Source organism: Ursus arctos, unplaced genomic scaffold, assembly GCF_023065955.2.
Source record: "Ursus arctos isolate Adak ecotype North America unplaced genomic scaffold, UrsArc2.0 scaffold_26, whole genome shotgun sequence".
NCBI classification, from domain to species: Eukaryota; Metazoa; Chordata; class Mammalia; order Carnivora; family Ursidae; genus Ursus; species Ursus arctos.
Window position 1 is genome coordinate 42,260,056 of NW_026622941.1, and position 26,387 is coordinate 42,286,442.

Here is a 26,387-nt window from a genome sequence, read left to right on the forward strand (position 1 = left end):
TTTTATTGGTGGGGAGAGCTGGGGTTGGCTGCATAAAAGGAGTGAAAAGCCATTTTATGTTGTTTATTGGCTTGGGGAGTTTGCCAGCAACTCCCCAAAGACTCGTCTTAAAGGTGAGCTCAGCGGCGACTTGGGGCCTCCGTAAAAGTATTGAAGATGTTATTAGGGACACTGTGTTTGCACTTTTCATCTTCAAAGCTCGTTTACATACATTAAGTAATTAATTTTCTCGCAGTCTCCCTGTAAGAGGGCCCCAACCCACACCCGGAGACGGATTTGAACTCCACAACAGTCTGAGCTGGCTGGGGTTGGGGTGGAGGCTGGGGCTACTGTCTCAAGGGGGAAGGTCTAGGGTCCCAGGTTGGGTGAGACCCCAAGAGTGCATTATCTCTGTCCTTCTGGCTCCGTGCAGGATATATTTGCAAGTAAGTCGTTGTGTTTCAGGGGCTTATGGGTCAGGCAAGTCCAAACCCACCCAGGCACTTGGCCTAGAAGGTGGTTTGGGTTCATGGGACCATTTTGACCATGCTCCCTGCAGGACAGAGGGCTGGAGCACATGGTCTCTTAGAACCTTCTGGATTCCAACCCAGAGGCTCTGTTTCGGAGCTTCCATTTCTCACCCAGCAAAATTGCAAACTGCTCAACTGTCAGTGGCCACAATAATGGCTACTTGTGGGTAATGGGGAGCCTCCCCTTTATCCACTTTCTCGCACTGGGCTGCAGGGATGGACGAACCCCATCCTGGGATAACTTGGCTGCTGTGGACTTGCTCTGGGCACTTTCCCTTGGCTCTTTAAGAAGAAACAGGTTCTGTTCATCTCTCTTCCTCCAAGACCACCAGTCAGAGCAGGGGCGCATCCTGGGCTTCAGCCCCCAAAACTGTCACCCTTAGAGGAACATTTAGAGACCGGGGCGGGAAAGTGGCTTTTTCTCATCTGAGGATGCTGTGATTTCTGGTTCCCGGGGGCTCTGGGAGCCGGGCTCCTCATAACGTCCTCGCTTCCCCATGTATCCTGGAGCTACTTATTAGGATAATGATTGCCATTCTTTTAATGGTAGCTGAGCACAAAGCTGGGGGATGTGGTCTCTGCCCCCGGGGAGGCTAACCAGGCACCCGAGGTGTGAGGAACTTCGAGAAGGGAAGAAGAGCCAACGAGCGTCCTCTGAGAGTGCCAACCCCTCTGGGGAGCCTTCCAGAATCAAGCGCCGCCACCGTGGGCCCACGGCCTGACTTCTCCCCCTCCATGACTGATGTTCTGTCCTGGTTCTGGCCTCATCTCTGGGGATGGGCCCCTGCAGGGCTTCACCCAGAACCAGGCTGATTGGTTTCTGTCTCCATACTCCACCCGTGTTCTTCCAAGGAGGGCAGAAAGACTTTGGGCAACTGGCGGGGAGGGACAGGCAGCCTCACCAGCTGGCCGTGAAGGATCTTCAGACCACGGTCAGGCTGGACAGTGGAATCAAAGTCGGAAGACCTGGTTCAAGGGCCAGCTCGGATGCTTCCTGGCTGTGTGGCTCTGGGGACGCTCTTACCTCTCTGAGGCTTTGTATGCTTGTGTGGAATTCGTTCTTACTTCCAGGGTTGTGGGGAGGATGATGTGGATAATACGCAATCGTGTGCTTTGGGGAGCAGACCACTCTGTATAAAGGAAAGGGATTCTTGCTTCCTCTCAGAAAGCCTCTGCCACACCCTGTACCCCTCATCCAGAAGGGACTGGGTGTACTCCCAGTCCCACCCATGGTCTTCACATCCTCTGCACCTTTATGACTTCTTTACCCTTTCAAGGCCGCTTTTAATGTTTCCTTTAACCTGATTTCACTAGTATAAAAATTTGGGGTGGAGTCTGGGGGTGGAGAGAGGAGGCTAGGGAGCGCAATGGCTGGTTTCCCAGCACCCACTCCTTAGTGGGGGCCCTGTTGGCCTGGGTCCAGGGACGCAGTCTGGTGCCTGGGACATTGAGCTCCTGACTGCCTGTTGTGTGGACCTGGTGCTGGCGTATGGAGACCAAAAAGGATTTGGGCCCTTTGAACACAGCAGGGGGAGGGGAACGGGTGAGCATGGGAAGTAGAAGACGGGTGGGCCCTCTGCTCAGCCAGCTTGGAAAGCCCACAGACCTCCTCTTCTCAACTCCCATCAGCCTCTGCTCTCCTTCAGCTTGTTGAAGAGGATGGAGTTGGATCCATTTCTGCCTCTCCTTGGGGGCAGGAGGGAGTGGAGGCTTTGTCCCAAAGAGGCTCCTGACTCAGCTGTTCCCCGTGCCTCCAACACACGCACACACACACACACACACACACACACCCCTCCCAAACCTCTACCTTGAGAGGGGCTTGGGCTTGGACTTGGCCACTGAGGGTGGGGAAGAGGATGCTGGGGGACTCAGGAGACCTGGGAGAACAAGGGCTGGAGTGAGCAGGAGTGAGGGTCCCTGCCCGGCACAGGGGCGTGCGCAGGGGTGCTGGGTGAAGTGTGCGTCTCGGCAGATGGCAGCCGAGCCCAGGGCTGGTGGAAGCGGCTCAGGAAGGCTGTCCGCGTGGTGTTTTGGATCAGAGGGGCTGGGCAGGAGAGGGAGGCTAAGTTCTTAATGAGGCTGTTTCCAGGTTGTGCAAGGCAAGTGAGAAACCCACAGGCCAGGCCAGCATGACACAGCTGCCCTGGAGGGTCTGTGTAAACGCATGAGACCTGGACCTTTGCTGTCTAGTTCCACCCAAGAAAGGGACAGAGAACCCATAGCCCCATGCCTGGCTCTACTCATTTCCCACCACCTCTGCTCATGGGATCGACTCTCGGGTGGCAGCCTGACCTCGCTTCACCGGCCTCCTCCTCATTTACTGCCACTGTGCCCTACAGGTTCCCTGCACCTCTCTCCCTACACCCAAGCCTCGTCTCTGGGCACACCTTTGCCTGGAATGTTCCCGAATGGCTGGCCACCTCTTCCAGGAAGCCTTTGTGAACTAGTCAGAGGGAGGCTGTGATTTCTCCTCCTTTGTCTCAGCAGGCAGCTCATAAAATGCCCTTTCCGGGGCTTCTCAGGTAACTCCAATTATCTCCTTCCACACCCTCTTGTCCAGGGTGCTGTCATCCATCACCCCCTTTGGTCCTGTCCCCTCCTGCCCCTGTATCTTTTGAAGGCCACACCCAGTGTCGGGAATGTGTGCATAAGAACCCATGTCCCTCCTGCCATGTACAGTGCTCCCAAGAGGCCACTTTGTCCAGGAAGCCTTCAAGAGCTAATTGAGTGAGAGAGGACTTCTTTTTTTCAACGTTTATTTATTTGAGAGAGAGAGGAGAGAGAGAGAGAGAGCAAGTGGGAGGAAAGGCAGAGGGAGAGGGAGAGGGAGAATTCCAAGCAGAATCTGTACTGAACGTGGAACCCCATGTGGGGCTCAAACTCATGACCCCGAGACCATGACCTGAGATGAAATCAAGAGTCGGACGCCTAACCCACTGAGCCATCCAGGTGCGGCAGAGCGAGAGAGCTTCTATACCCCACCCTGGAGCCCCAGGCAGCTGCCCTGGCTCCGTCTGACTCTGCCCCATTCCTGGATGCCATCTCCTGGGGTTTCCCCTGAGACCTACCACCGTCACACCTCCCCACAGATGGGCCATCCTCCTCCCACGTGCTCCCTGTAGGACACTTGCTGGGGCACGCCTGCTCTGCCCCCAGCCCAGGGCTCACTACCTCCCTTCCCTTCTGATCTCTCTACTGTGCTTAAAATCCCCCTGTTTCTGGGAAGGCTTTCCGTATTTGTCCAGAGATAAAGGAGCGCTGACCCCTTCCCATCCTTCCCTGTCTGCCCTTAGAGCTGTCTGCCGGCTCTTGGAGTTTCGTATTTGTATCTGTCTGGGCTCTCGTGGGCTGTCTTTCTACCCTCCCTGGCTGGCTGGTTCTCCAGAATCACCCCTGATGGACTCCCCACGGACAAGACCCGTCCTGAGCAGGGTCTCGGTGGCTGTCCAAACCCAGCTCGTTCAAATTGGGCAGCGCCCATCTTCTCTGCTGATCTTCTCCACACTTCTTAGTTTTTGAATCGACACCACCTCCGGGTGCTGGGACACAGCTCTTCAAGGGGCTTCTAGCCCTGTGATACTTTCTTTGGCTTCCATAAAACTGGGGCATGAATCATGACCCTCTGTGAGAGGAGTGAGGTCTGAGCAACAGGGAGGAGCTGGACGAGCCACTGGGCTGTCCCCCAGTGCATCCAGGGCATGGCCCCCCTGCAGTCAGCCAAGCTGCTCCCTGGCCCGCCCTCCTCTCGTCTCACGGGCTTCCCCACCAGGAGCTGCGAAATGCTCTATGGTTTCTCCCTGGACCTACCCACACACCTTCCTGCAGGCAGCTTTCCCTGGGGGCTTTGCTGTTGTCCGTGGCCTTTCTGGGTCACAGCAGTCGGTCAGTTAATATAGGGCCTCCAATTTCAGAATTATACCTACTAATGGTTTGGAAGCTTTTTCTTCTTGTCTTTTTAAGCACTAGGACCATTTCCCTGAATCTCAGGAGGAAAACAGCTAACTCAACTGGCCTCCCGCTGCGCCTCAGCCACACCTGCAACACTCCTAACTCAGGGCCTTCGCACTGGCTGTCCCTTCTATCCAGAAGGCTCTTCCCTCGGCCACACGCTGGCTCCATTGCTGCCTGGGGGTCTTTTCTCACCGTCACAGAGGCTCCCTACCCTTCTTTTTAAAATGGTAACCTGGCCTCCCACTCCCAGGACATTCTTCCCAGGTCTATCTTGCTCTGATCTTTTTCTTTTTTTCCCCATAGCACTTACCTTCTAACACACTCTGTAATTGACTAATTTATTCTTTTTTATTGATTATTGTCAGTCTTTCCTCTTTTCCCCATTGAACCAAACCAAAATGAAACAAAACTCCAGGGGAGCAGGGATTCTATCTGTCTTGTTCATTGATGGTTCCCGAGCACTTAGGACAGTACCGGGAATATAGGAGGTGCTTAGTAAATATTTGTTTGTGACTGCATGTATAAGTGAATGGAAATCTCGGACAGTTTAGATACTTGATGTTGGCAGAAAATGTCACCTTCTGGGAAGACCTGGCCCAGGCCCTGAGGAGCACATCCAGTTTGAAGCCCTTGGGACTCAGAGCCCTCCGCAGCTTTCTCCGGGTGAGTGCGGTTGTTTGCTGAGCACCTGTGGGAACAAAGCCAGACGGAAACCCAGAAAGCTGGAAAGAGGGCTGCGTCGGGCCCGGTGAGACAGAGGGTTTCTTTTCCAAAGTTGCTGTTCATTGTTGTAATGCTTGTGTCCTAAGCACAATTTTGGAGGGAAAAAATAGTTTTAAAAGACACTAAGCTGCCCACAGTATGGTCAGTGTACTTTTAAAATCCCATGTAGGGCCTCCTGGGAAGTAGACGGCCAGCAGAGGGCAGCAGACTCCCACTGCTGACCGGCCGAGGCTGAGCCCGGGGTGCCCGCGTGCAGGTGGCTCAGGGCTCAGGACTCTGGAGGAAGACGCCAGAAACAGTCTGCTGACACTTCAGCATCTCCCCCACCCTGCCCTTGTTTGCTACTGCTGGACACAGCTCCTCTCCATTAGCCGTAAAACTAGGACCACTGCCGTCACCAGGGCCAAAGCGATAGCAGATGTCGGCTGGGCACCCAGCTGCGCGCCGGGCTGCGTGTCAAGCACCCCAGTTTTGTCCCTGTGTGTCATCTCCACAGCGACTCTTTGAAGTAGGAACGATCTTCCCACCTGACAGGCAGGTGGCTTATTGAGATGAACAGACACAACACCGTGGTGACCAGCATGGGTTCTGGACTCGGGATGCCACCGCTTCCGCCACTCAGCCTCTCTGGGCCGTGGCGTTGTCCCCTGTCACGTAGTAATAAAGGAGGCTTAGGAGGGAAGAATGCACGTACCTACCACGTCCGGTTGCTGAAAGAAGCCAGTGAGCTGAAGCATGAAACATCGCTGCGTCTGATTTATGACCTCTGGTCGCACGGCCTGTAAGCTCAGGGCCTGGGATCTGAAGGGGCTCTGCCCACCCCGGAGCCCGTGGGTTTGAACCCCATGCGGTCGCTGCGGGAGGGTCTCTGGGGGGACAATCGACCTCTTCACAATATTCACTTTCTGAAGACAGTCTTCTCCATTTATTTGTCTTCTTTGATTTCTTACGTCGGTGTCTGTGGTTTTCGGCACCCGGATCCTTCCCATACTTTGTGAAGGCTTACACCGAAGCATTTCATTTTGGGGGTGCTACTGTAAATGATACTTAAAGCATGTTATTTATTTATTTATTAAAAAGATTTATTTATTTATTATTTGACAGAGAGAGAGCACAAGCAGGGAGAGCAGCAGGCAGAGGGAGAAGCAGGCTCCCCGCTGAGCAGGGAGCCCAACCTGGGACTTGGTTCCAGGACTCTGGGATCATCACCTGAGCCAAAGGCAAACGCTCAACCGACTGAGCCACCCAGGCGTCCTGGGCCTGACGGTTTTTTTTGTTGTTATGAGATTTAAACTACACGTTCGATTCCTTTAGTAGACCTACAGCTGTTCAGGTAGGACCGGTTACACAATTTATGGGGTTCGGTGTGAAATAAACATGCAGGGCCTGTTGTTTAAAATTAAGAATTGCAAGAATTTTCAAAAATTTCCAATTTCAAGATTTTAATGACAGTAATCAGTAAAGCAGGGGTGGGGCGTTCTCTGCTGTAGGTCCCTGTGCGATTTTGCATAGGACACACACTAAAAGTTCTGGTCACAATTCTGATATGTGGGGGGGGGGCATTCCCACACCAACAAGCAATTCTTGGACCACAGCTGGATATCCTGCAATTCAACTCAATTCTGACATTATCTACCTGGAGATAGAATCAGATTCTGCCAGTTCGGGCTTCAGTCCGATAGCACCCCCTCCGTGCCACCCCCACTCCTGCTTTAGATGCCAGGTGCCAGCCTAGCTCATCACCTGGACTTCTGAGCAACCAGCTATCGATTGGAGCTTCCTACGACCCTCTGTCTGGATCCTATCTGTTGGCCACAGCAGCTCACAGAACTCAGAGAAACATTGTATTTACTAGATGACTGGTTTATTGTAAAAGGATGTAACCCAGGAACCGCCAGGAGGAAGAGATGCGCAAGGCAAGGTGTGGGGAAGGGCGCGGAGCTTCCGGGCCCTCTCTAGACACGCCACTCTCCCCCATCGCTGTGAGTTCACCAACCGGAAGCTCTCTGAACCCGGTCCTTTTGGGTGTTGATGGAGGTTTCAGTCCATAGTCATGAGCGATCCATTCAACCTCCAGCCCTGCTCCCCTCTCTGGGAAGTTCCAACCCTATAGTCACTGGTTGGGTGCATCCCTCTCCCCCCACCCCCAACTAGCCTCTCTCCTAGGTACAGTCCAAAAGTCAGCTTATTAATATAATAAAAGACAACTTTATCACTCTCCCCACTTAGGAAATTCCAAAGGTTTTAGGAGCCCTGTGCCAGGCAGGGGAGGAAAACCAAATACCTATTTCTGATTATAAATCACAATATCACACATGCCCATGAAGCCGGCTCTGTGTTTGGGTTATTTTTTCTTGAATGAGCTTTGATAATTTGTGTTTTTCAAGGAATTAATCCATTTCCTCTAAGTTCCCAGATTTCTTGGCATAAAGCTGTTTGTAATAGTCCTTTATTATCCTTTTAACATCGGCAGTGTCTGTAGAGATGTCCCTCTTTTGCCCTTGCTAGTGCTAATGTTTGCCTTCTTGTCCCCCGTGCCCTCCTCAGATCGGCTAGAGGTTTGCCCATTTTAATCAGCTTTCTGAAAGAACCGGTTTTCAGTTGTGTTACTTTGTCTTTCTGCTTTTCAATGTCATTGTTTTCTGCTCTTTTCTTATCTCCTTTCTTCTCCTTACTTTGTGTTTACTTTACTATTCTTTTCCTAGTTTCTTTCCTCTTTCTTTTTTTTAGAGAGAGAGAGGTGGGGGGGAGGAGCAGAGGGAGAGAGACAGGATCCCAGGCAGGCTCCATGTCCAGCGTGGAGCCTGACTTGGGGCTCAGTCTCACAGCCCTGAGATCATGACTGAGCCAAAATCAAGAGTCAGACCCTTAATTGATTAACTGAGACACCCAGGGGCCCCTCTCTCCCTGGTTTCTTAAGAGGGAAACTTAAATAATTGATTTGAGACCTTCCTTCTATTCTAACTTAAGTATCCAATGTGATAGCTGCGTTAGCTGTATCCTAAATTTTTGATAAGCTGTGTTTTTGTTTTCACTCAATTAAAATATTTTCTAACTCCCTTTGTGACTTCCTCTTTGATCTGTTGGTTATTTAGAAGTATGTTGCTTGGTTTTCAAGTATTTGGGGATGTTCTCCAGATATCGTTCTGATACTGATTTATAATTTAATACTATTATGGTCAGAGAACATGCTTTGTATGGGGCTGAGTTTTTAAAACTTGTTAAGATTTGTTTTCTGGCCCAGAAATGGCCTATTTTGGTGAATGTTCCCTGTTGTCACTTGAGAAGACAATGTATTTTTCTGTTTGGGTGGAATATTCTATAAATGTCAACTGTCAGTTTGATTGATAGTGGTGTTTAGAACTTCTGTATCCTATTGATTTTCTATCAGCTTGGTCCGTTGATTACTGAGAGAGAAGTGTTACATCAAGTATGATCGTGGGTTTGCCCGTGTTGCCTTTCAATTCTGTCACTTTGTGCTTCAAGTGCTTTGAAGCTCTGTTGTTAGGTGAATACACATTTAGAATTGTATGTCTTCTGGTTGCATTGACTTTTTTAACAATACAGTATCTCTTTACGCTGGCAGTATTCCTTGTCCTTAAATCTAATTTGTCTAATATTAATACAATCATTCCAACTTTCTTTTGATTATAGTTTTTATGACATACCTCTTTCTATCATTTTAATTTGACCTATCCATATCTTTATATTTAAAGTGGATATTTTGTAGACGACATATATTTGAGTCTTTTTGACTCCAATCTGACAATCTCTGCCATGTAATTTGGACCATTTACATTATGTGTGATTATTAATATTTAGAGCTACCATTTTAGTATTTGTTTTGTTTTTGTTCCTTCTGATTTTGGTTTCTCTGGTACCCCTTTCCTGTCTTTTTCAGATTATTTGAATATTAAAAAATATTCCTTTTAGGTTATTTATTAGATTTTGAGTATATCCCTCGTATTATTTGTTAGTGGCTATTCTAGAGACTAGAGTGTACATAATCAAGTGTTTCGTCACTTCCTGTAAAATGTTATAGTTGTCATAGTTATGCATCTATGTACATTGAAACCCTGCCAGACGATGTTATAATTTTTGTTTTTAAGAGTCAGATATTCATTTTAAAGAACATAAGAGAAGGAAAATAGTCTTATATTTATTCGGTATTTACCATTTCTGTTGCTCTTCCTTTATTCCTGAAGTTCTATATTTTTCTCTGGTATCATTTCCTTTCATCCTGAAGAACTTCTGCCTTCTTTCTAAAGTAGGTCTGCAGATGGCAAATTCCCTTAGTCTTCTTTCATCTGAGAATGTCTTTCTGGTCCCCCCACCCCCACCCCTTCTTAAGGATTCTTTTGCTGCCTATAGAATTCTGGGTTGACAATCCTTCCCTCCCCCCCCACCCCCGTACTTAAAAGAGGTTGTTCACTTTCTTCAGCCTTTATAGTTTGTTTTTTTTATTTTATTTTAAGATTTTATTTATCTGAGAGAGAGAGAGAGAGAGAGAGAGAGTGCATGAGCATGAGTGGGTGGGGGGCAGAGGGAGAGAGAGAGAAGCAGATTCCCCACTGAGCAGGGAGCCTGATGTGGGACTCCATCCCAGGACCCTGGGATCATAACCTGAGCTGAAAGCAGTTGTTTAACTGACTGAGCCACCCAGGTGCCCCAGCCTTTTATAGTTTCTGATGAGAAATTTGCGGTATACATATACATAATGTGTCATTTTTTCCTCTCACTATACATCATATAGCCTTTTTCTCTAGCTTTTTCAGTATTCTTTTTATTCTTTAGATTGGATAATTTCTATTGCTCTATCTTCAAGTTATTGACTTCCTTTTGTCCTTTCCTTTTTGCTGTGGAGCCCACCAATGACTTTTAAATTTTAAATGTAGTATTTTTTAGTTCTAAAATTTCCATTTGGTTCTGTTTTTATAGTTTCTATTTTCTGCTGAGAATTCCTCCCTTTTAACTCACTTCAAATGTGCTTACCTTTATCTTATGAAACACATAATCTTTGTGTGATAATTCCAACATCTGTATCATCTTGGGATTGGCATCTGTTGATTTTCATGACTCTGGAAAATTGGTCACATTTTCCTGGTTCCTTGATGTCAAAATAACTTTAGATTATGTCTTGGACATTTTAAATATGATGTGTAGACTCTTGGTCCTGCTAAAACTCTCTGAAGAATTTTTTGTTTTGTTTTGTTTGTTTAATAGGGAGTCTGCCTAATTAGGTTCAGACTGAAAATTCTTCATCTGTGGGAAACTTCATTCAATTTCGATTTTCAAGCCTTTCTTTGCTTGCTGATTTGTGTCTATGCCACTAGGGTTTGTCTGAAATGTGGGCAGTGACCTAAACGTGACTTCAGTTCTCGAAGCTTTGGCATGCTATTTGGGTCTCTCATGCACGTGTAACTCAAGGGAGAGCCCCAGGACTTGTACGTGTGTGGATTTACACAGGAATCATCTCTTCCAGTTTTTCTCTCTCACCCCTTCCCCCATGGCGGAGTGGGGGTTTTTTTCCTGGCTCCTCCTGCCAGAAAGATCAGGTTTGTCTTGGAATTTCTGCTGCCATATCATGGCTGCGGCACAGCTTCGTGACTGGGATCTGCTCTCAGCGCAAAGCCATGAGAGAAAAGAGAAAAACATGAGCATTCCCCCTCCATCTTTTCCAGCCCTCAGGGGCCCCCTTTCCTGCTTCCTCTGCTTAGAAAGCTGGGATGTCTATTAGAGTTCTCGTGGATCATGTTGCTGGCTCACAGCCTTACCATGGGGGCCAGCCATGAGCAGAGGGAAAAGAAATACAGGGTTGCTTCTTCAAGCTTTGTCTTCCCACCATGATCTACCAGCTTTTATTTACTTTTTAGAGCCCCCTAGTAGTTGTGCTGGATTTTATCCAGAGTTTGTGGTGGTCATCAGTGGGAGAGATGGGCTATGATAGTCTTACTCCATCATGGATGCAGCTGGGAGTCAACTTAGTTTTAACAGGATCACGCTGACTGTTTTTTGAAAACATGCTGAGGGAGCGTGAGAGGAGAAGCAGAGGGTCCAGATAGGATAGGAGACTGCTGCAGTAATCCAGGTCAGAGTGGCTGTGCTTTGGACCTCAGTGGTAGTCATAGAGGTGGTGAGACGTGGTTGGATTCTAGATATTATTTGAAGGTAAAGTTGACAAGATTGCTGATGGATTAAATATGGGGCTGTGAGATAGAGAGAGGGTTTAAAGATGATTCTAAAGTGTTTTTTGGCTTAAGCAACTTAATGAAGATGCCCTTAACATGGAAGGAACAGCATGGAGGGGGAAGAAGGAAAGTGAAGAGCTTGTTTCCGGACATGTTTAGTTTGAGATGCCCATTAGCTACACAAATGGAGATGTCCATGATTTGTGTCTGTATATACCAGCCTGTAGTTAATGGCAGGTCTGGGCTGGAGATACAAACTCAGGAGCCATCGACATATGGATGGTATTTAAAGCCATAACACTGATTGGGTGAGATCACCTATGGGGAGGGACAGAGAGAGAAAAGAAGAAACTAATGACTGGAGCCTGAGGAGTCCCGGTACTGGCTTGCTGTCTAGCCCTAGAGGTTGGAAGCAATGCTGTCCAAGTGGCATGTGTCAGTTAGGGTCCAGTCAGGGGATAATAGAACACAGCAAATGAACAGGAGAAGTTTAATATAGATAATATTGGGGTTGGAGTCATGAAAAATTGGCTAGTAAGAAGTCCAGAGAACTCTAAAGAGTGTAGAATGACAGACATAAGGGACAGTCCCTACCTCTAGGGTCCCAAGAAGAAGCCATGACTGAGGTCCCACTCTGGACAGGGCACAGCACTGCTCCCTGGATTCCAGAGAAGTCACTGTGGTGCCTCACCGATGGAACTTGCTGTGCCTCCCCTGTGCCCAGGACAGTAGCCTCTGCCCTTGGCAGGTCCCTGGGTGGGGGTGGTGGAGTCTAGGAGGCAATCTCTCCCATTGGCAGTGTGATCCAGAAGGAGAAGCCAGAGTCCTAGTGATGTTAGCTTGGCAAGTTTATTGAAAACCCAACAATGCAGAGAACAGTACAAACAGGCACCCCGCCCCACCCCAGACCTCCCTGGAGCTTGCAGTCAGAAACCCTCCTGCAGCAGACAGGGTCGGGCCTCCTTCACACCACACAGGGGCAGGGTCCATGCAGCAGAGCAGAGCTCAAGCTCCATCTGCGGCCCCCACCCCTGCCTTGTGCACCCACATGCACATTTAACCAATAGTGCAGGAAGAGAAGCTGCAAGGACATTTGCCACTCAGAGAAGAACCATCTCAGGGGACTCAGGGATCCCTTGGGCCACCAGGGACCGTGGATCCTTACGGGTGAGGAAGAGAAGGAAAGAACCTTCTCCTGCCAGGAAAAGGAAGAAGGAAGCAAAAGGCAGTGGGCTAAAGATGCCTGCAGTGTGGACAGGCAACTCTCCATTGTCCAAATTAATCCAAAGCCCTGGGTGGTGGTGGTGCCCAAGCACATTCTTTCTGGCTTTGGACTGTTGCTTTTCCCCCCGGGGCACTGGTTTGTGTTAACTGTATGGAATGTGAATTTCTGCAGGCAGTTCAACTGAATGGTGAAGAGTGATCCAAAGAGTGGAAATGTGGAGTCAGGGAGAAGCCAGTCTACTGGGGCTGCAGACAGAGCGTCTAGGTGGTGAAAAAATCCCCCCCACCCCAAGAACAGGGGCCAGGCAGATCAATCCCTGGGGAGAGGTGTTGCCTTCCTGACAAGTGCGGTAGCTGGATCCCCCTCTGGCCCAGAGTCCAGACGCCTCTGGGACAGAAGCCGGTGGCATTGAGATGGCTCTTCCCTGGGCAGTGGCTGGCTGGCGTTGGCCTCTCAGTACTTGGTCCGATGAGAGGTGGTGGTGGACACAAAGCGGACGCTGGAGCTGCGGCTGCTTCGGCCTCCGCTGCAGCTGCTGAAGCCCCCCTCGGTGGGGAGTGGGCAGGGGACGCTGGGGGCACAGGCCTCTCCCATGAGCACCGAGCCCCCCCGGGAGCCTGTGCTCAGCAGGTCTCCGCTGGCCTTGATGACCCGCGTCCCACTCAGGCTGGAGACACAGGTGCCGCCGGACCGGATGCCACTGCTGCCCGAGAAAGTGACTCCACAGCGGGAGAGGGTAGAGCTGGGGACCAGGGACTCAGGCCCACACACTATACCGCCCCGGGAGCTGCTCACGGCTGCGGGAAGGAGAGGAAACTGTCAGCTAGGCAGGCTGCCCACACCTGGGGTCCCACCCTCCATGCTTCCCGCTGGCAGCAGGAGAGGAGCGGACAGACTGGTGGCAGCAGGGCAAGTGGTCCCTATTGCCTACACAGACAACACCCACTTTTCCCTTCTCTTGTCTGGGTGACTCAAAGGACGTGGCTCCACTAAAGTTAAACATTCAGATGAAAATAGAAGAATTCAGCCAATTCCCCAGATCGCGTATAGTCATATATGACTGTTGTTTATATATAGCTGAAGTTAGGCTGGGCGGTGAGCTGGATTACCCAGGGAACTGGAACAGTATCTCCTATAAAGCCTTGGGGCTTCTCTCTCCTCACATTATATCATGCTCCTCGGGGGGTCCCCACATTGTCCCTCCAAAAGTTCTCTCCCGACCCACCGATGTCTCTGCTCTGTAGCCCTCTGGTACCCACTGGGCATACCTCCATACCCCAGGATGCCAATCCCACTAAAGCTTGCTTAGACCAGCCCTGTCTGTGGAGGCCCCCCCCTTCCTTCTCCTTTTACCAGAATCCTGTCTATCATCTGTGACCTCCACTCAAGCTTGACCTCTTGCAGAAAGCTACCCCCTGCTGCGTCCGCCTCTCTGAGGGCAGGTCATTGAGGACGAGTAGCTCTGACTGCCTGACCCGCCCAGTGTGGCACTCGGCTCCACCATACATCTGTGTAGATTTGTACTTTTGGATCAGAAATCTGGGTTTGAATTGTGTCACTGACTGGCTTTGGGACTTCTGGTAAACCACATATTTTCTCTGAGTGAGCATAAAGGGGGTGCTAATGCTTAGTCTTCTCCTCAGGGCTTTGAGGGTTGGGTTGACAATGGATAGGACTCATTTCAAGAAGATTATAATTCTAGATAGCAGGGGCTAGTCTTGCCTTCTTTGTGCCTACTCCCCCGCCCCCCGCAGTGCCCAGCATAATCCCCCTCATGCCTTGGGTGCAACAATATTTTGTCTGGCAGAAGAAGCAGGGAAACTTCTGCTCATCCTTGTCCCATCCCCTGCCATGGGTGTGGGGGTGACTCCTTGACAGAGGTCCTTTGTCCCTGAAGGATAAGGCCACTCAAAGGAAAAAGGCTGACTCTCTTCTGGAACCCTCTCCCACCTATTCGGCCCTGCAAACCTTTGTGATTGCTTTCTCTGGGGAAGGCAGGCTCTGGGGAGATCTCAGACATCAGTTAAGGGATGCTCCCAGTCCCGGGGTTAGATGGTCCTTGTGCCGCTGACTGTCATGGCCAGCCCAGCATGGGCTCTTGATCCCAATGTGAGCCTGAGTTTAAAAGGAATTTGCAGAGCCCCAGGAGAGAAATGGGAATAGGAAAAAACTTAAGTTTCTTACATATGTTTACTGGTCCAACACCTTCGCAGATCCTGGGGAGAGAAAGAAATAAGTGAGTTCACAAGCAGTGTTGTTCCCTGAGAAGCTGCTTGCTATCAGAAGGGCTTTCTTGGCAGAGTGGACTGGTGGTTCTTACCCCTAGCTTACAAGCATCCTGGGAGCTTTGAAAAAACACATGTTCTTAGACTCTGCCCCAAAACTACTGAGTCAAAATATTTGAGGAAATGTGGTTTTATTATTATTTTTAAACAGATAACCTATCATGCAAAACATCCCATGACTGGTGCAGCCTGGCTACAAACTCAAATTTTGGAGGCAAAAATCTAGAACCATCTTCTAATTTCCTGGCAAGGGCAACCTGAGTAATGCTTGCAGAGAAGATACTGCTACCTCTAGAGATTGCTCAAGCTGGCAATTCTTCACCTGGTCCCCTCCCCCATTTAGTCGGTCTAGATGCTAAGTCTGACTTCACTCCTTCCCCTGCAATGAGAGCTCTCACCGGATCTCCTCGCCCTCCAGCAGGCGCCTGTAGGTGGCGATCTCGATGTCCAGGGCCAGCTTGATGTTCATCAGCTCCTGGTACTCGCGCAGCTGCCGGGCCATGTCCTGCTTGGCCTGCTGCAGGGCGGCCTCCAGATCCGCCAGCTTGCATTTGGCATCTTTGAGGGCCGCCTCGCCCCGCTGCTCTGCCTCAGCCACTGCGCCCTCCAGCTTGGCTCGCTGCAGGAAGGGCGGCATGTAGGTGGGCTTTGGCTGGGACTTGGGGATCCCTGGTTGGGGCTAGAAACACAGCCCCCTCTCCTCCCTCTGTGGCTTTCTCTCCTCTCCCTTGCCTACCTGAGCCTTGGCATGCTCGATCTCTGCCTTCAGTCTCTGGATCAGGCGGGTCAGCTCATTGATCTCATCCCGTGTGTTGCGCAGGTTGTCACAGTGTTGGCCAGCTGTCACCCGCATCTCCTCATACTGTGGGATGAGGGGGATGTTATGACAGTCCAAAGTTTGAGTGAAGACCACAGCCCCAACTGAGTTGGGAGCCTTTGACCTCCACTGGGTCCACTCCATTGTACCTGAGTCTTACTCTAGGGCTGCCTACACCCCTTCCTCAGCCTCCCACTCCCCTTCCCACCTTGGTCTGGTACCAGGCCTCAGCATCAGCCCGACTACGCCTGGCGACCTCTTCATACTGGGCCTTGATTTCGTCAATGATTCCATCAATGTTCAGGTCCCGGCTGTTGTCCATCTTCACGATGACCGATGTCTCTGAGATGTGTGACTGCAGCAACTGGATTTCCTGTGTTGGAGCATCAGCAAGACAATTGGGCTCAGAGTCCCATCAGTGGCCAGGACTGTGCCACAAGGGCCCCAGAAGTGGCTTCAGAAGCAGAGAACATTGTTCATTTGTTCAGAGCAAAGTGATGGAGTTGACCATCCAAACCGAGGACAAAGAAAAAGACATAAACCAAGAACCACTTCATTTTGAATTTAAGCCCTTGTTATATACTTGAAGACACCCCTTTAACTTCTTATTTGCTTAGGTGAATATGTGGGGACTAAGCACTTGGCAGAGGGGAGTGAGAGCCATGTTAGGGTTGAAACTTTTCTCTGGGTTATCCACAAAGTGGCTGTGCTGGTCATGGATCATGGAGAGTTGACAATATTCTAGAATATGGTGGTCTAGGAATTTCTATATCTCAAGTCCTTAATAAAACCAGGGGCTTGGAACTGGCCTGTAAGGCTCCAGAGGGAGCTTTCTGATGCTTTTCCACTCAGAGCCAGACATTAGCTCCGGCTGGCTCTGTACCAGACCAAATAGACCACTTACAAAGCAAAAGATAACTAATTCATTTAGCTAATTAGGTCAGACACAGTTTTTCTTACATGTACTAGCAAGTCAGTTTTCTATAGTCTTCTGATTGGTAGAGAGGAAGTGCCACTCTTAGACCCCAGTCTTTGGATTGGCCAACGAGGAGCTGGATCATAGATCCGAGGAGTTTATTCATGGACCTGCTGAGAAGCCTGCTTGCTTACCTTCCTTTCTTCACTTTTAGATACATCGACATATAGAGGATAGTAGATTGGAATGAGAAGAAGACGTACGATACTAAATGTTAGAAATTATGTCAGTCCCGATGAAGCCCCCCCGGAGTTCAGGCCAAGGACTGATCTCCTTGTTTGGCTCAGAGGGGATGAAAGCTTACCGCCATGTATAGGGTTTTCAGAAAGTCAATTTCCTGAGTTAGGGTATCCACATTGGTTTCTAGATCAGACTTATTTAAGAAAACTGTATCCACATCCTGCATAAAAGAGAGAAGGGGAAAACGGTCATTACTTGTGGACTCTTTAAACTTGGCAGGGTCTGGAGATGGATGGGAAGATCAAGCCAATCCCCACAGGGCCAGGCCAGGCTTTGGAACAAGTGGGAGAGTGCTTGGAATGCAGTTATTGACTATTGTTCTTCTCCCTACCACAACATGAAAATTCTCCTGGGGGCTGCTGGACATTTTTGAATGTATATTTATAGGCAAGGAGAATATGGATAATCTAAGACTCTTTTTTTTTAAATCTAAGACTGATAAAAGGTCATCTCTTCAGACCTCTGCTCTCATGAAGACCCAATCCTAAATAATCTGAGGCCAAAGCAGAACTCCAAAGGGAACCTGTTATGGCCTTAGAGGTTCTACTCTGAGTGGCCCCAGACTCCATGGGGCTGCCTGGACATTTTCAGCTGGGGGGTGGGGGGTTGGGTTTTGTCTCGGGAACATTTTCTTGTCTGGAGGAGAAGCTTGCTTGGACCTGTTGCTCTCCCTTACCTTCTTCAGAGCGACAAACTCATTCTCAGCATTGGCCCGGAATCCCACCTCCTCTTCGTACCTGGATGATAAGGATTGAGAAGGTGAGTTCTCATTCTGAACTGAGATGGAATTACTCCTAACTCCCCAGTGAGCCTCTTAAGACATCTGTGCTACATCCAGGAACATGGGTCCCCGTTGCCACCTACATATTCTCATCCACTTTGTCTCATCTTTTGTATCTTTTACGAGCCTGTGGCCCTCAGTTTTTCCAAATCCCTTTTACTTTCTCAAATTAGACTTGGGATCTGAAAATGTGGACCATTGCTATGCTTCTCTGCTAGAAAAGACTTGGAGTCATTGCACTTGAACATAGAGAAAGTAGGACCCAACTCATTGCTGAACCTCAGCATTATTCTCAAAACCAGAGGGCTCCTTTTTCTGGAGTCCTCTGTCCATCTCCACAGACAAGACTAGGGACAAACCATGTCCAATTCAAGACTTCTTTTTACTCAGGACCCACAGAGGGTCCCTTACATATCATGCCCCTACTCCTATCTCTAGGCTGAGTATTGAAACCAGCATTCAACCCTGATCCCTCCAGCTGCTGTTATCTGAGCTTGGCAGCTGATTTGGGAACCAACCCTGCCTGTTCTCAGTCTATGCAGTCCAGATGCCACTTACTTCTTCTTGAAACCCTCAAGGACATCCTGCATGTGATTCCTCTCAGCCTCAAACCGGGCCCGGTCACTGTTTGCTATGTCCAGCTGCCTCCGCAGGTTGGTGATATAATTCTCAAAGAGGGGCTCCAGGTTGCTCCTGGCACATTTCTGCTCTTGGAGGAAGGTCCACTTGGTCTCTAGGAGCTTATTCTGCTGTTCCAGGAACCGCACCTAAATCCACAGGGGCAAAGAAATGGCACCTGAAGAGCTTGATACAGTCACCTACATGTCGACCAGTTCTTCAGGTGGCCAGAGATGACTCTCAGCTCCATGTTGACATTGTCCCCTTGTCTGTTGACTTTCATTCCTCCTCTAACTCAGTAGAAGCTGGAGGAAAAGGTCTGTGACCCCCTTCTCATGCTCAGCCAGGCTCAGCAGCAAACAGAAGCTTTTGAACCAAAACGCTTCAGTACCATTTCCCCTCTACCCTGCAGGAAAGGTGTAAGCCAGTCCACTGCGAAGTTGGAAAATTTGATTCTACCTGAGCTGGGATTTGCCTATATTTAAAAACTGATTGGCCATCCCTCACAGGGAATGAGGATCAGAATAAAATATATTGGGGTGGGATAAGACATTAGGAGGTGCGAATTCTCAGGTCATAAGTCATATCCACTATCCCAGATACTCCATCAGCTGAGAATTGTACAGCTGAAGGAGAACTTGGATCATTGGCTTCACCCCCTCATTTCAGAGATAAGGAAACTGAAGCTCACAGAGGTGAGTTTCCATTCCCAGATATAGAGGATTCCCACTCCACGGAGACATGGTTTGTGGGATGTCAGTTCCACATCAGTTTCTCTCACCAATCTGAAGATCACGACTTCCCGTGGTGGTTTCCTACTATTTCCCTCAATATAGGCAACTCAGCTGAATCTGGGTACCCCATGTGAGGAGTTTGCATTCTTTCTTCTGTGCAAAAATTACTCAGTTCCATTCTCTACTTTCCTGAGCCTGAACAGATGTGGTTACCCAGCCTCAGAAATTACAACAATCTCAAAAAGAGCATGAAGATCTCAAAGGATAAAACTCTTTAAAGATGTGGCTAACATCTGGCCAAATTCCTAATGTTTCTAGCCTGTTTGGTAGGTATTTCTAAGTGACTAGGTGGTAGGTCTTAGTTCGTCCAGGTGCCCTCAGATTTGGCTGGATGCTCCTCTTCCCTCCAGAAGACACAACCACTGTCTTAGTCTATCTCACCATGCAGCATTTCTTCAGGTTTGTCCTTGTTTTGCAGCAGAGTGACCCAGAAATCATACTGACCCTGAAGGATGTGGATCAAGGCTGATGCCTCAGGCCTGGGCTATTTCTTCTTAAGGGAGAGGACACCCCACTGCATTTTAGCTCTCACCATCCCAGACCCAGAAATTGAGCTGTCATAGGTACCTTGTCAATGAAGGAGGCAAACTTGTTGTTGAGGGTCTTGATTTGCTCCTTTTCATCCTTCTTCACCCTCTGGGCATTGGGATCAATCTCCAGGTTGAGGGGGGTCAGCAAGCTCTGGTTAACAGTCACTGCTGTGATAGATGGGGCTGCTGGGACTCCAACTCCTCCAACTCTGTAGCCAAAGCCATAGCCAAGGCCACTGCCAGCTCCAAATCCCAGACCCACACAACTGCTGGGCCCAAAGCCCAGACCAGCACCGCTACCATCACCAAAGCCAAAGGCCATCCCACTGCCAGCACCAAAGCCAACTCCACAGCGGATGGGACGAGGGCCTCCAGCTGCTATCCGGGGTGAGCACGATCCAAAAGCCATGACGCTCCGACTACCAAAGTTGCCAAGGCCCCGGAAGCTGGGCCCACTCCTGCAGGAGACAGAGCTGGCCCGGAAGCGGTTCAGGTTCTGGGGGTTCACTGCGGAGCAAGAGCTGAAGTTGCCCATGCGGCACGCAGAGCTGACTCGGTAGGAGCGGCAAGACATGATGGCTTCCTGGGTGAAGAGCGGGATTGCAGAGTGGGGCGAGCTGGAGCTGGGAGTCCTTCTGAGGCTAGTGGATCCCTTTCCCCCTTTTATGTGTCTGGGGATCTGAGGATTGGCCCCATAAAAATGCAAAAAATCCATTTGGATGCATTTATGAGCTTGGGTAGTTAGCAGAAACTCTTCATGCCTGTAACCTTGTTAATAATGAGCTAATCTCAGACACACCTATTCTCCTCAGGATCAGGACTATAACATCAAACCTATAAACATTAAAAACACATAAACACATAAACATTATGGTCCTATTTTTCCCCACAAGTCCACCACAATTGCCATTATGGGGACATAAATTTGCTTTGGTCATAAATCCAACAGACTTTTTCACTGCAAGTGTGGCGAACCACCAGGAAGTTAGGACGGCAACACCTCCAGCAAAAGGCTCAAAAGAGGTGCATCCATACAGATATAACCCCTGAAATAGATGAGGGTGTTGGGGGGGGGATGCGGAAGAGACAGGGTCTGCACAGCTCTGAGTAAGAAGTGATATGGCGAGAATACAGTTTATTGCATCTCTAGATGGATTAAACAGTTCAAAAGCCTTTTGCACTGTCTTATCTGTCTTCTGGTTTGGCTGTTTACGTAAGAGTTGAATCTTCAGTAAAGCTCATTTGGGTTAGTATAGACACACGTCTGATTTGAGACACTCAGAAGAGATTAATTCATGAATTCATTACTTCATTCAACAATTATCAGCTGCCTACTCTGTCCCAGGCAGTGTGCTTGGTGCTGAGGGTACAGAGATAAAAAGACAGTCTCTACGTTGGGGGAAGATTTATCTTAAGGACTTCCGCCGGTCAATATTTCCGTGGCATAATTTGAGGCCAAAGCATGCCAATGCTTTGATCATGTACCTGTGTGCAAAGTTAATCACATGATTTTGAATCCCCAAAACACACATTAGAGTTGATCTATAGGCTTGTGTGAAGGTTTCTTGTGTTACTGATGAACCTTTGGTTAGGATAGAGAGACACAAAGTAATGTGCATCTGGCCTATGGCCATACCACCCTGAAAGCATCTATCTTGGAAGCTAAGCAGGGTTGGGCCTGGTTAGTACTTGGATGGGAGACAAAATAATAAGCATCCGGATGGAGAAGTTCTTAGCAACTGGATATTATCATTGTTACCAATATTGTAGATATTTCAGGACCCAGAGACAGGTGTTTGCCTTTTCTATTCTAGTGTGTGACATGGTTCATCCTACCTGTCCTGTGCTTGGTGGAACTTGTACTTGACTGGATGCTTGGGATCCTTTGGGGTGCTTGGGATTCTACTTGGAAGGCGTGTGTGCTTTTGACCTGAGCTATCCAGCTTGGGTATTTACTCTTTTCTTCCTTTCCAATCTCTACAGCGTTTATTTCCTTTCGTCTTACTGCATTAGCTAGGACTTCCAGGATGGTGTTGAAAAGCAGTGGTGAGAGGGGACTTCTTGGCCTTATTTTTAATTTTAGTGCGAAAGCTTCAAGTTTCTCACCAAAAGTAGGATGTTAGTTGTATGTTCTTTGTTGATGTTCTTTATCAAATTGAGGATGTTTCCCTCTGTTCCTAGTTCACCACTATTTTCCATAGAGCCAGCTATCCGGTGTATGACTAAAGAGAGAAGCAGGAAAGTAATAATGAGAGAATCCTTCTTGTGAAGATTGCCGGTGATGTCCGTGCTGCTAACTGCTGTGGTCTGTCCTCAGCCCTCACTTAGCGTCTCAGCACTATCTGACATAGTCAATCATTCCCCTTTCCTTGAAATGCTTTCTTCTTTTAGTTTCCAGATGCCATGCTGTTCTGATTTTCTCGCCATATTACTGGCAGCTTCTTTTCTGTTTTCTTAGCCAGTTTCTCCTCGTATCCCCAACCTCTACACACTGCAGCATCCTTGGACCCAGTCTTTGTACCTGTTCACATCTTTATCTACACTCATTCCCTTGGTGACATCATACAGTCACACGTCTTTAAATACCGTTTATCCACACTGATGACTGCCAAGGCATATTGGTCTGGTGAACATCCCTTCCGTTCTCCACATGTATATTTTAATCAACATCTTTATTTGGGTATCAAAGAGGCATCTCAACCTTAATGTATCCGAAACTGTTTTCCCAATTGTTCCTGCTAAAAAAGGTTCCTCTTGCAAGGTTCACTATCCCTACAGTAGCTCAGGCCAAAAATCTGGGAGTCATCCTTGGTTCCTCTGTTTTTTCATATCCCACGTTCAATGCATTGGCAAATCGTCCCTTCAGAATGTATGTGGGCTCCTACTCCCTCTTACCACCCCACTGCTGCCATGTTGCCCAAGCCCATCACTTCCCACAGGGTCCATCGATGTGTCCTCCAGCTAGTCTCCCTTTGTCCCTCAGTCTTTTCTTAACAGCACAGAGTGATCCTTTAACAACATGCTGGAGCCCATCATTTCTAGGTGCTTACGGTTTCCCATCCCACTCAGAGTAAATGACATACAGGACCCTCCACAGTCTGCTCTCCCATGTCCACTGACCTCTTTCCCTCTATCCATCCTAACAGGCTGTAGCCACCCTGACCTCCTGGTTGTCTGTCGAGCAAGCAGGAAAACTCCTGCCTCAGACACTTACCTACCTGCTCTTTTCTCTGCCGGAAACTCCTTTTCCTCAAATAGCTACATGGCTGGCTCCCTCAACTCTTCTAGGTCTTTGCTCATAGGTCACCCCCTATTTACATCTCCCTCCCCCATATCCTCCGTATCCCTCCTCCTCCCCTAGTAGTTGTCACCATCAGAGGTCCTCTCCTGCATGGATTTGCTTGCTTAGCTTCTGTGTTCCCTGGCTGGGATGTAAGCCCCAGGATGCAGACACTTGGTGTGTTTTGTTCTCTGTGCCCTTAGTGCTTGGTAGAGCGGGGCATGTGGAGGGAATGCTATCTTGTTCTGTAGCATGCATGAATACACCTCTAAGATTCAGAGCAGGAGGAAAAAGGGGGTGAAAGGAGCAGGAAGTAAAAAGAAGAGGCATTCGAACATTTGGTTTTGGAGCTACATCATGAAGAGGAGACTCCAGGCTCCGCAACGGATAGCCGTGGCCCCGAGGGTGCTGCTGGTGCAGAAAGTCAAGTGCGCACTGGGGAGCCAGCACAGTTTGCCCTCCAGGCCCGGCCTCTTGCACTGTGAGTCTGGCTGCTTGGAGGAAAGGGCCAGGCAAGGGGATCCAGGAGGTTGGGAAGGCGACTGGCGGACCCTTGGGGAGGTGAAAAGGGAAGGAGCGACGTCCAGAACACCAACGAGGGTGCCAGGCCGACAACAGAGACTTGACATTGCCCTTGGAGTCAGATGGAACTGGGTTCAGTCCCAGTTTGCCACCTGCCAGCGGATGACCTTGGATGGTGGGGCACCAGGGGCAGGGCAGGACAGGGCTCTGCTCTGGGTGCTTGTCGGTACAGAACTTAAAAACGATAATACGACAGACTGAAAGTCAGTTGACTTTTTATTATCACGGTGCACCGGCCATTCTGAACAGTGGGAGGCAGCAAGCATGCCTCCTACGTGGGGTACCGGTGACCTGCGGACGTCCCTTAACCTGTCTAAGCCTCAGTTTCCTCACCTGTAAGATGGGACTGACACTGCCTTCTCCTTCACAGTACCATAGGGATAAGTGTGAGAGTGTCTGGGGTGATGCTGTGGCGGCTGGTGTGGCCACGGCCATCCATTTCCCCCCCTCGCTCTCCTCCCTCCCTCCCTCTCTCTGCCCCTCCCCTCTCTTTGGCACAAGCCTCCCTTCCCTTCTAGGCGGGCACCCCAGTTCCTGCTCAGCACCCGCCTCCTCCCACACCACAGCGGTGCTTTCATCACCCACCAACCGCTCTGGGGCTGTCCCGAGTCCCTGCTTCCCAGGCGGGGCAGTTGTGACCAGTCAAGCATAACTCCCGTTCTGGGATGAACTGTCCCCATCAGCAGTTTCTAGTTCTGAGGCATCATTTCGCCAGACGATGCATAACACAAGCCTCAGCCATTTTTCCGCGGGTGGCACGGAGGGAGCGGGGAGGGGTTGCCCTGGAAATGCTGGGCTTTTGCTGCCCGGACAGTTTCTTCTTCCTGCTGTGGGTCAGGCTGGCTGGAATCGGACATCTGGGGGCCGGGCTCCCCGAGATGCTGTCTGTGCCCTGTGGGGAGGCAGAAGTGCTGACGGGGGACGGTGGGGAGAGGCGCCGTCCTGGTTGGCTAAGCAGGGTCTGGGAACCCTGGGCGTGCCAGGGCTGTGTGTGTGTGTGTGTGTGTGTGTGTGTGTGTGTGTGTGTGAGGGGAGACAGGGAAATCCCAGGTGCCGAGGCTTTGCTAAAAGCCGCCTTCTTCAGAGCGTTTCCGTTTTGCCTGAAGACAAGTTTGTGCTGGAAAGAGACACTGACGGGGAGGTGCGCATGCTGGGACCTGCCGCTGTGGGAAGAGAAGCTCAGGAGTCCCCCAGCAGAAAGAGGGGGACGGTGGGGAGAGGCTGAGCCCACCCCGACCTAGGCCCTCCACCCGTCTGCCCTCTCAGATTGAGGGCTCTTAGATGGAAGCTAATACCCCCCTCCCCCGGGACAGATAAAGTGCCCCCTCTTGTTTGGGGATCCCCTCTCTTCCAGGCAGGATGGCTGTTTTCAGGTGGGACCCAGATTCCTCCCCTGGCCCCTGCGGCTGTCACCTGTCCAGAGTGACAACGAAGCTCCTCGAAGGTACATGGTCAGGTTGCTGCCACACCCTTGCTGGCGCTGATGGGGGCCTGGCGTTACGTTTAGATGCCGGCCTGGCTGCGGCCCAGCTGTCTCCCTGCCATTGGACATGGTGATCCTGTGCCCCCTCCTCCGGTCATAGCGCCGCTTTGGAAGCCATTGTCCCCAGGCCAAGCCCTGGCTAGAGAGTAGCAGTGGTGGGTACAGCTGGGGCCACCAAGGGGACTGGGATGAGCAAGGCGTCCTGGCAAGACAAGGGCCTCCGGGGGAAGAGGCAGAGGGCCCCTGAGGGAGGGGCAGTGGGGCCAGGAAGGGCCTCCTGGAAAGAGAGGCCCCAGGTGAGAAGAGCAACAAGGAAATGGGAGATATTCTGGGGAGACAGAGAGACGAGGTGCTCCATTGTCCCCAGGCCCCTTGGGGCTGCTCCCTCCTGCCCTCACTGGGGTGCCCTGGAGGGGCCCAGGAGTTGGATTCCTGAGGCCCAGTGGAATACAATGAAGCTCTGACTTCCTTCCTGAGGGCAGGGTTCCGAGGCCGACCCTCTCTGGATCCTAGCTCCCTGCCCTGGGCAGGCCCAGGCAGGAGCTCAGGGGAGGTTTGCCTGGGTGAATGGAATGTGCCGCCGGTCACCACTGGGAGGCACTTTTGTCCCATCTGCCTTGAGCCAGCTCCAGGTGGGGAGGAAGGGAGAATGGGGCATCGCTGCTCGGCAATGAAGGAGATCTCCTGGTGGATGTTCTAGAGGGGGCTCGCCCAGGCCTCCGAGCTCACCGTCCAGGACTGAGCTTGGGTCCCCCCACTACTGGGGGCGAGTTTTGCCTAGTGGGCTGTTCAGACAGCCTCCTCTCTCCTGGGCCTGTGCACTCTGAATAGAAAGTCCTAAAGGGATGGTCGTCCTGCCTGAGGCCTCCTCACAGGGCGGGTGGGGAATCTCCCCTCCCCCTTCTCCTTTAATCCGGGGCCTGTTCCCTGGGCCTGCGGTAGCCATCTGTAGGCTGGAGGTGGGCGGTCTATTGAAATCTCTGTTTCTGCGGACTCCAGGGCCTAGCGTCCTGGTGGTTCCCAGAACTTTGCATATTCATCAACCAGGAGCTTAGCTGGCTCGAGGGCCATGTCCAGAGTGACAGGGCTGTAGGTGGGAACTGAGGCTGGGAGGCCTTGCTCTTCTGCCCCCTCCTTCCCTCTGTGTGGCTGTGTGGTCCTGGACTCCAGACTCTCACCGGCACGGGCACAGGACCCTCTGGCTCACGGTTGCAACCGGGTCCTATGGCCGCTCTCTGTTGAATGTTTTGAGGAAGCGGCAGAATGTCTTCCAAAGTGGTTGCACCATTTTACAGTCTCTGCTGTGGGCCCTAGGTCCTGTGTCTCTTCTGTCTGCGGAGTAACTCCACCTCGACCGTTCATCCTTGTCAACAGCCCCTGGGTGGCCTGACCCAAAGCAGGTGCT

The 26,387-nt window shown here is 50.3% G+C and overlaps 1 protein-coding gene across 1 annotated transcript; it reads right to left on the reverse strand.

Annotated features, from left to right (window-relative positions):
- Positions 1 to 13,049: 13,049 nt before the first annotated feature.
- Positions 13,050 to 20,211, reverse strand: KRT84 (keratin 84). Its single transcript, XM_026501807.2, has 9 exons — positions 19,675 to 20,211; positions 18,254 to 18,462; positions 17,591 to 17,651; positions 16,979 to 17,074; positions 15,907 to 16,071; positions 15,618 to 15,743; positions 15,280 to 15,500; positions 14,781 to 14,812; positions 13,050 to 13,393 (listed from the first exon to the last, which is right to left on the reverse strand). Exons 1-9 carry the CDS (start codon positions 20,209 to 20,211, stop codon positions 13,050 to 13,052), a joined length of 1,791 nt encoding a protein of 596 aa, XP_026357592.1.
- Positions 20,212 to 26,387: the final 6,176 nt, after the last annotated feature.

What these genes read in the sequence shown, in the direction of transcription:
- KRT84 (XM_026501807.2), bottom strand. Translation starts at nt 20,211, where the DNA reads ATGTCTTGCCGCTCCTACCGAGTCAGCTCTGCGTGCCGCATGGGCAAC. An exon ending in TTGCCTCCTTCATTGACAAG is followed by an intron (nt 18,463 to 19,674) that starts GTACCTATGACA and finishes CTGTGGATTTAG; the next exon opens with GTGCGGTTCCTGGAACAGCA. An exon ending in CTGGAGGGCGAGGAGATCCG is followed by an intron (nt 14,813 to 15,279) that starts GTGAGAGCTCTC and finishes TTCTCTCCCCAG; the next exon opens with GATCTGCGAAGGTGTTGGAC.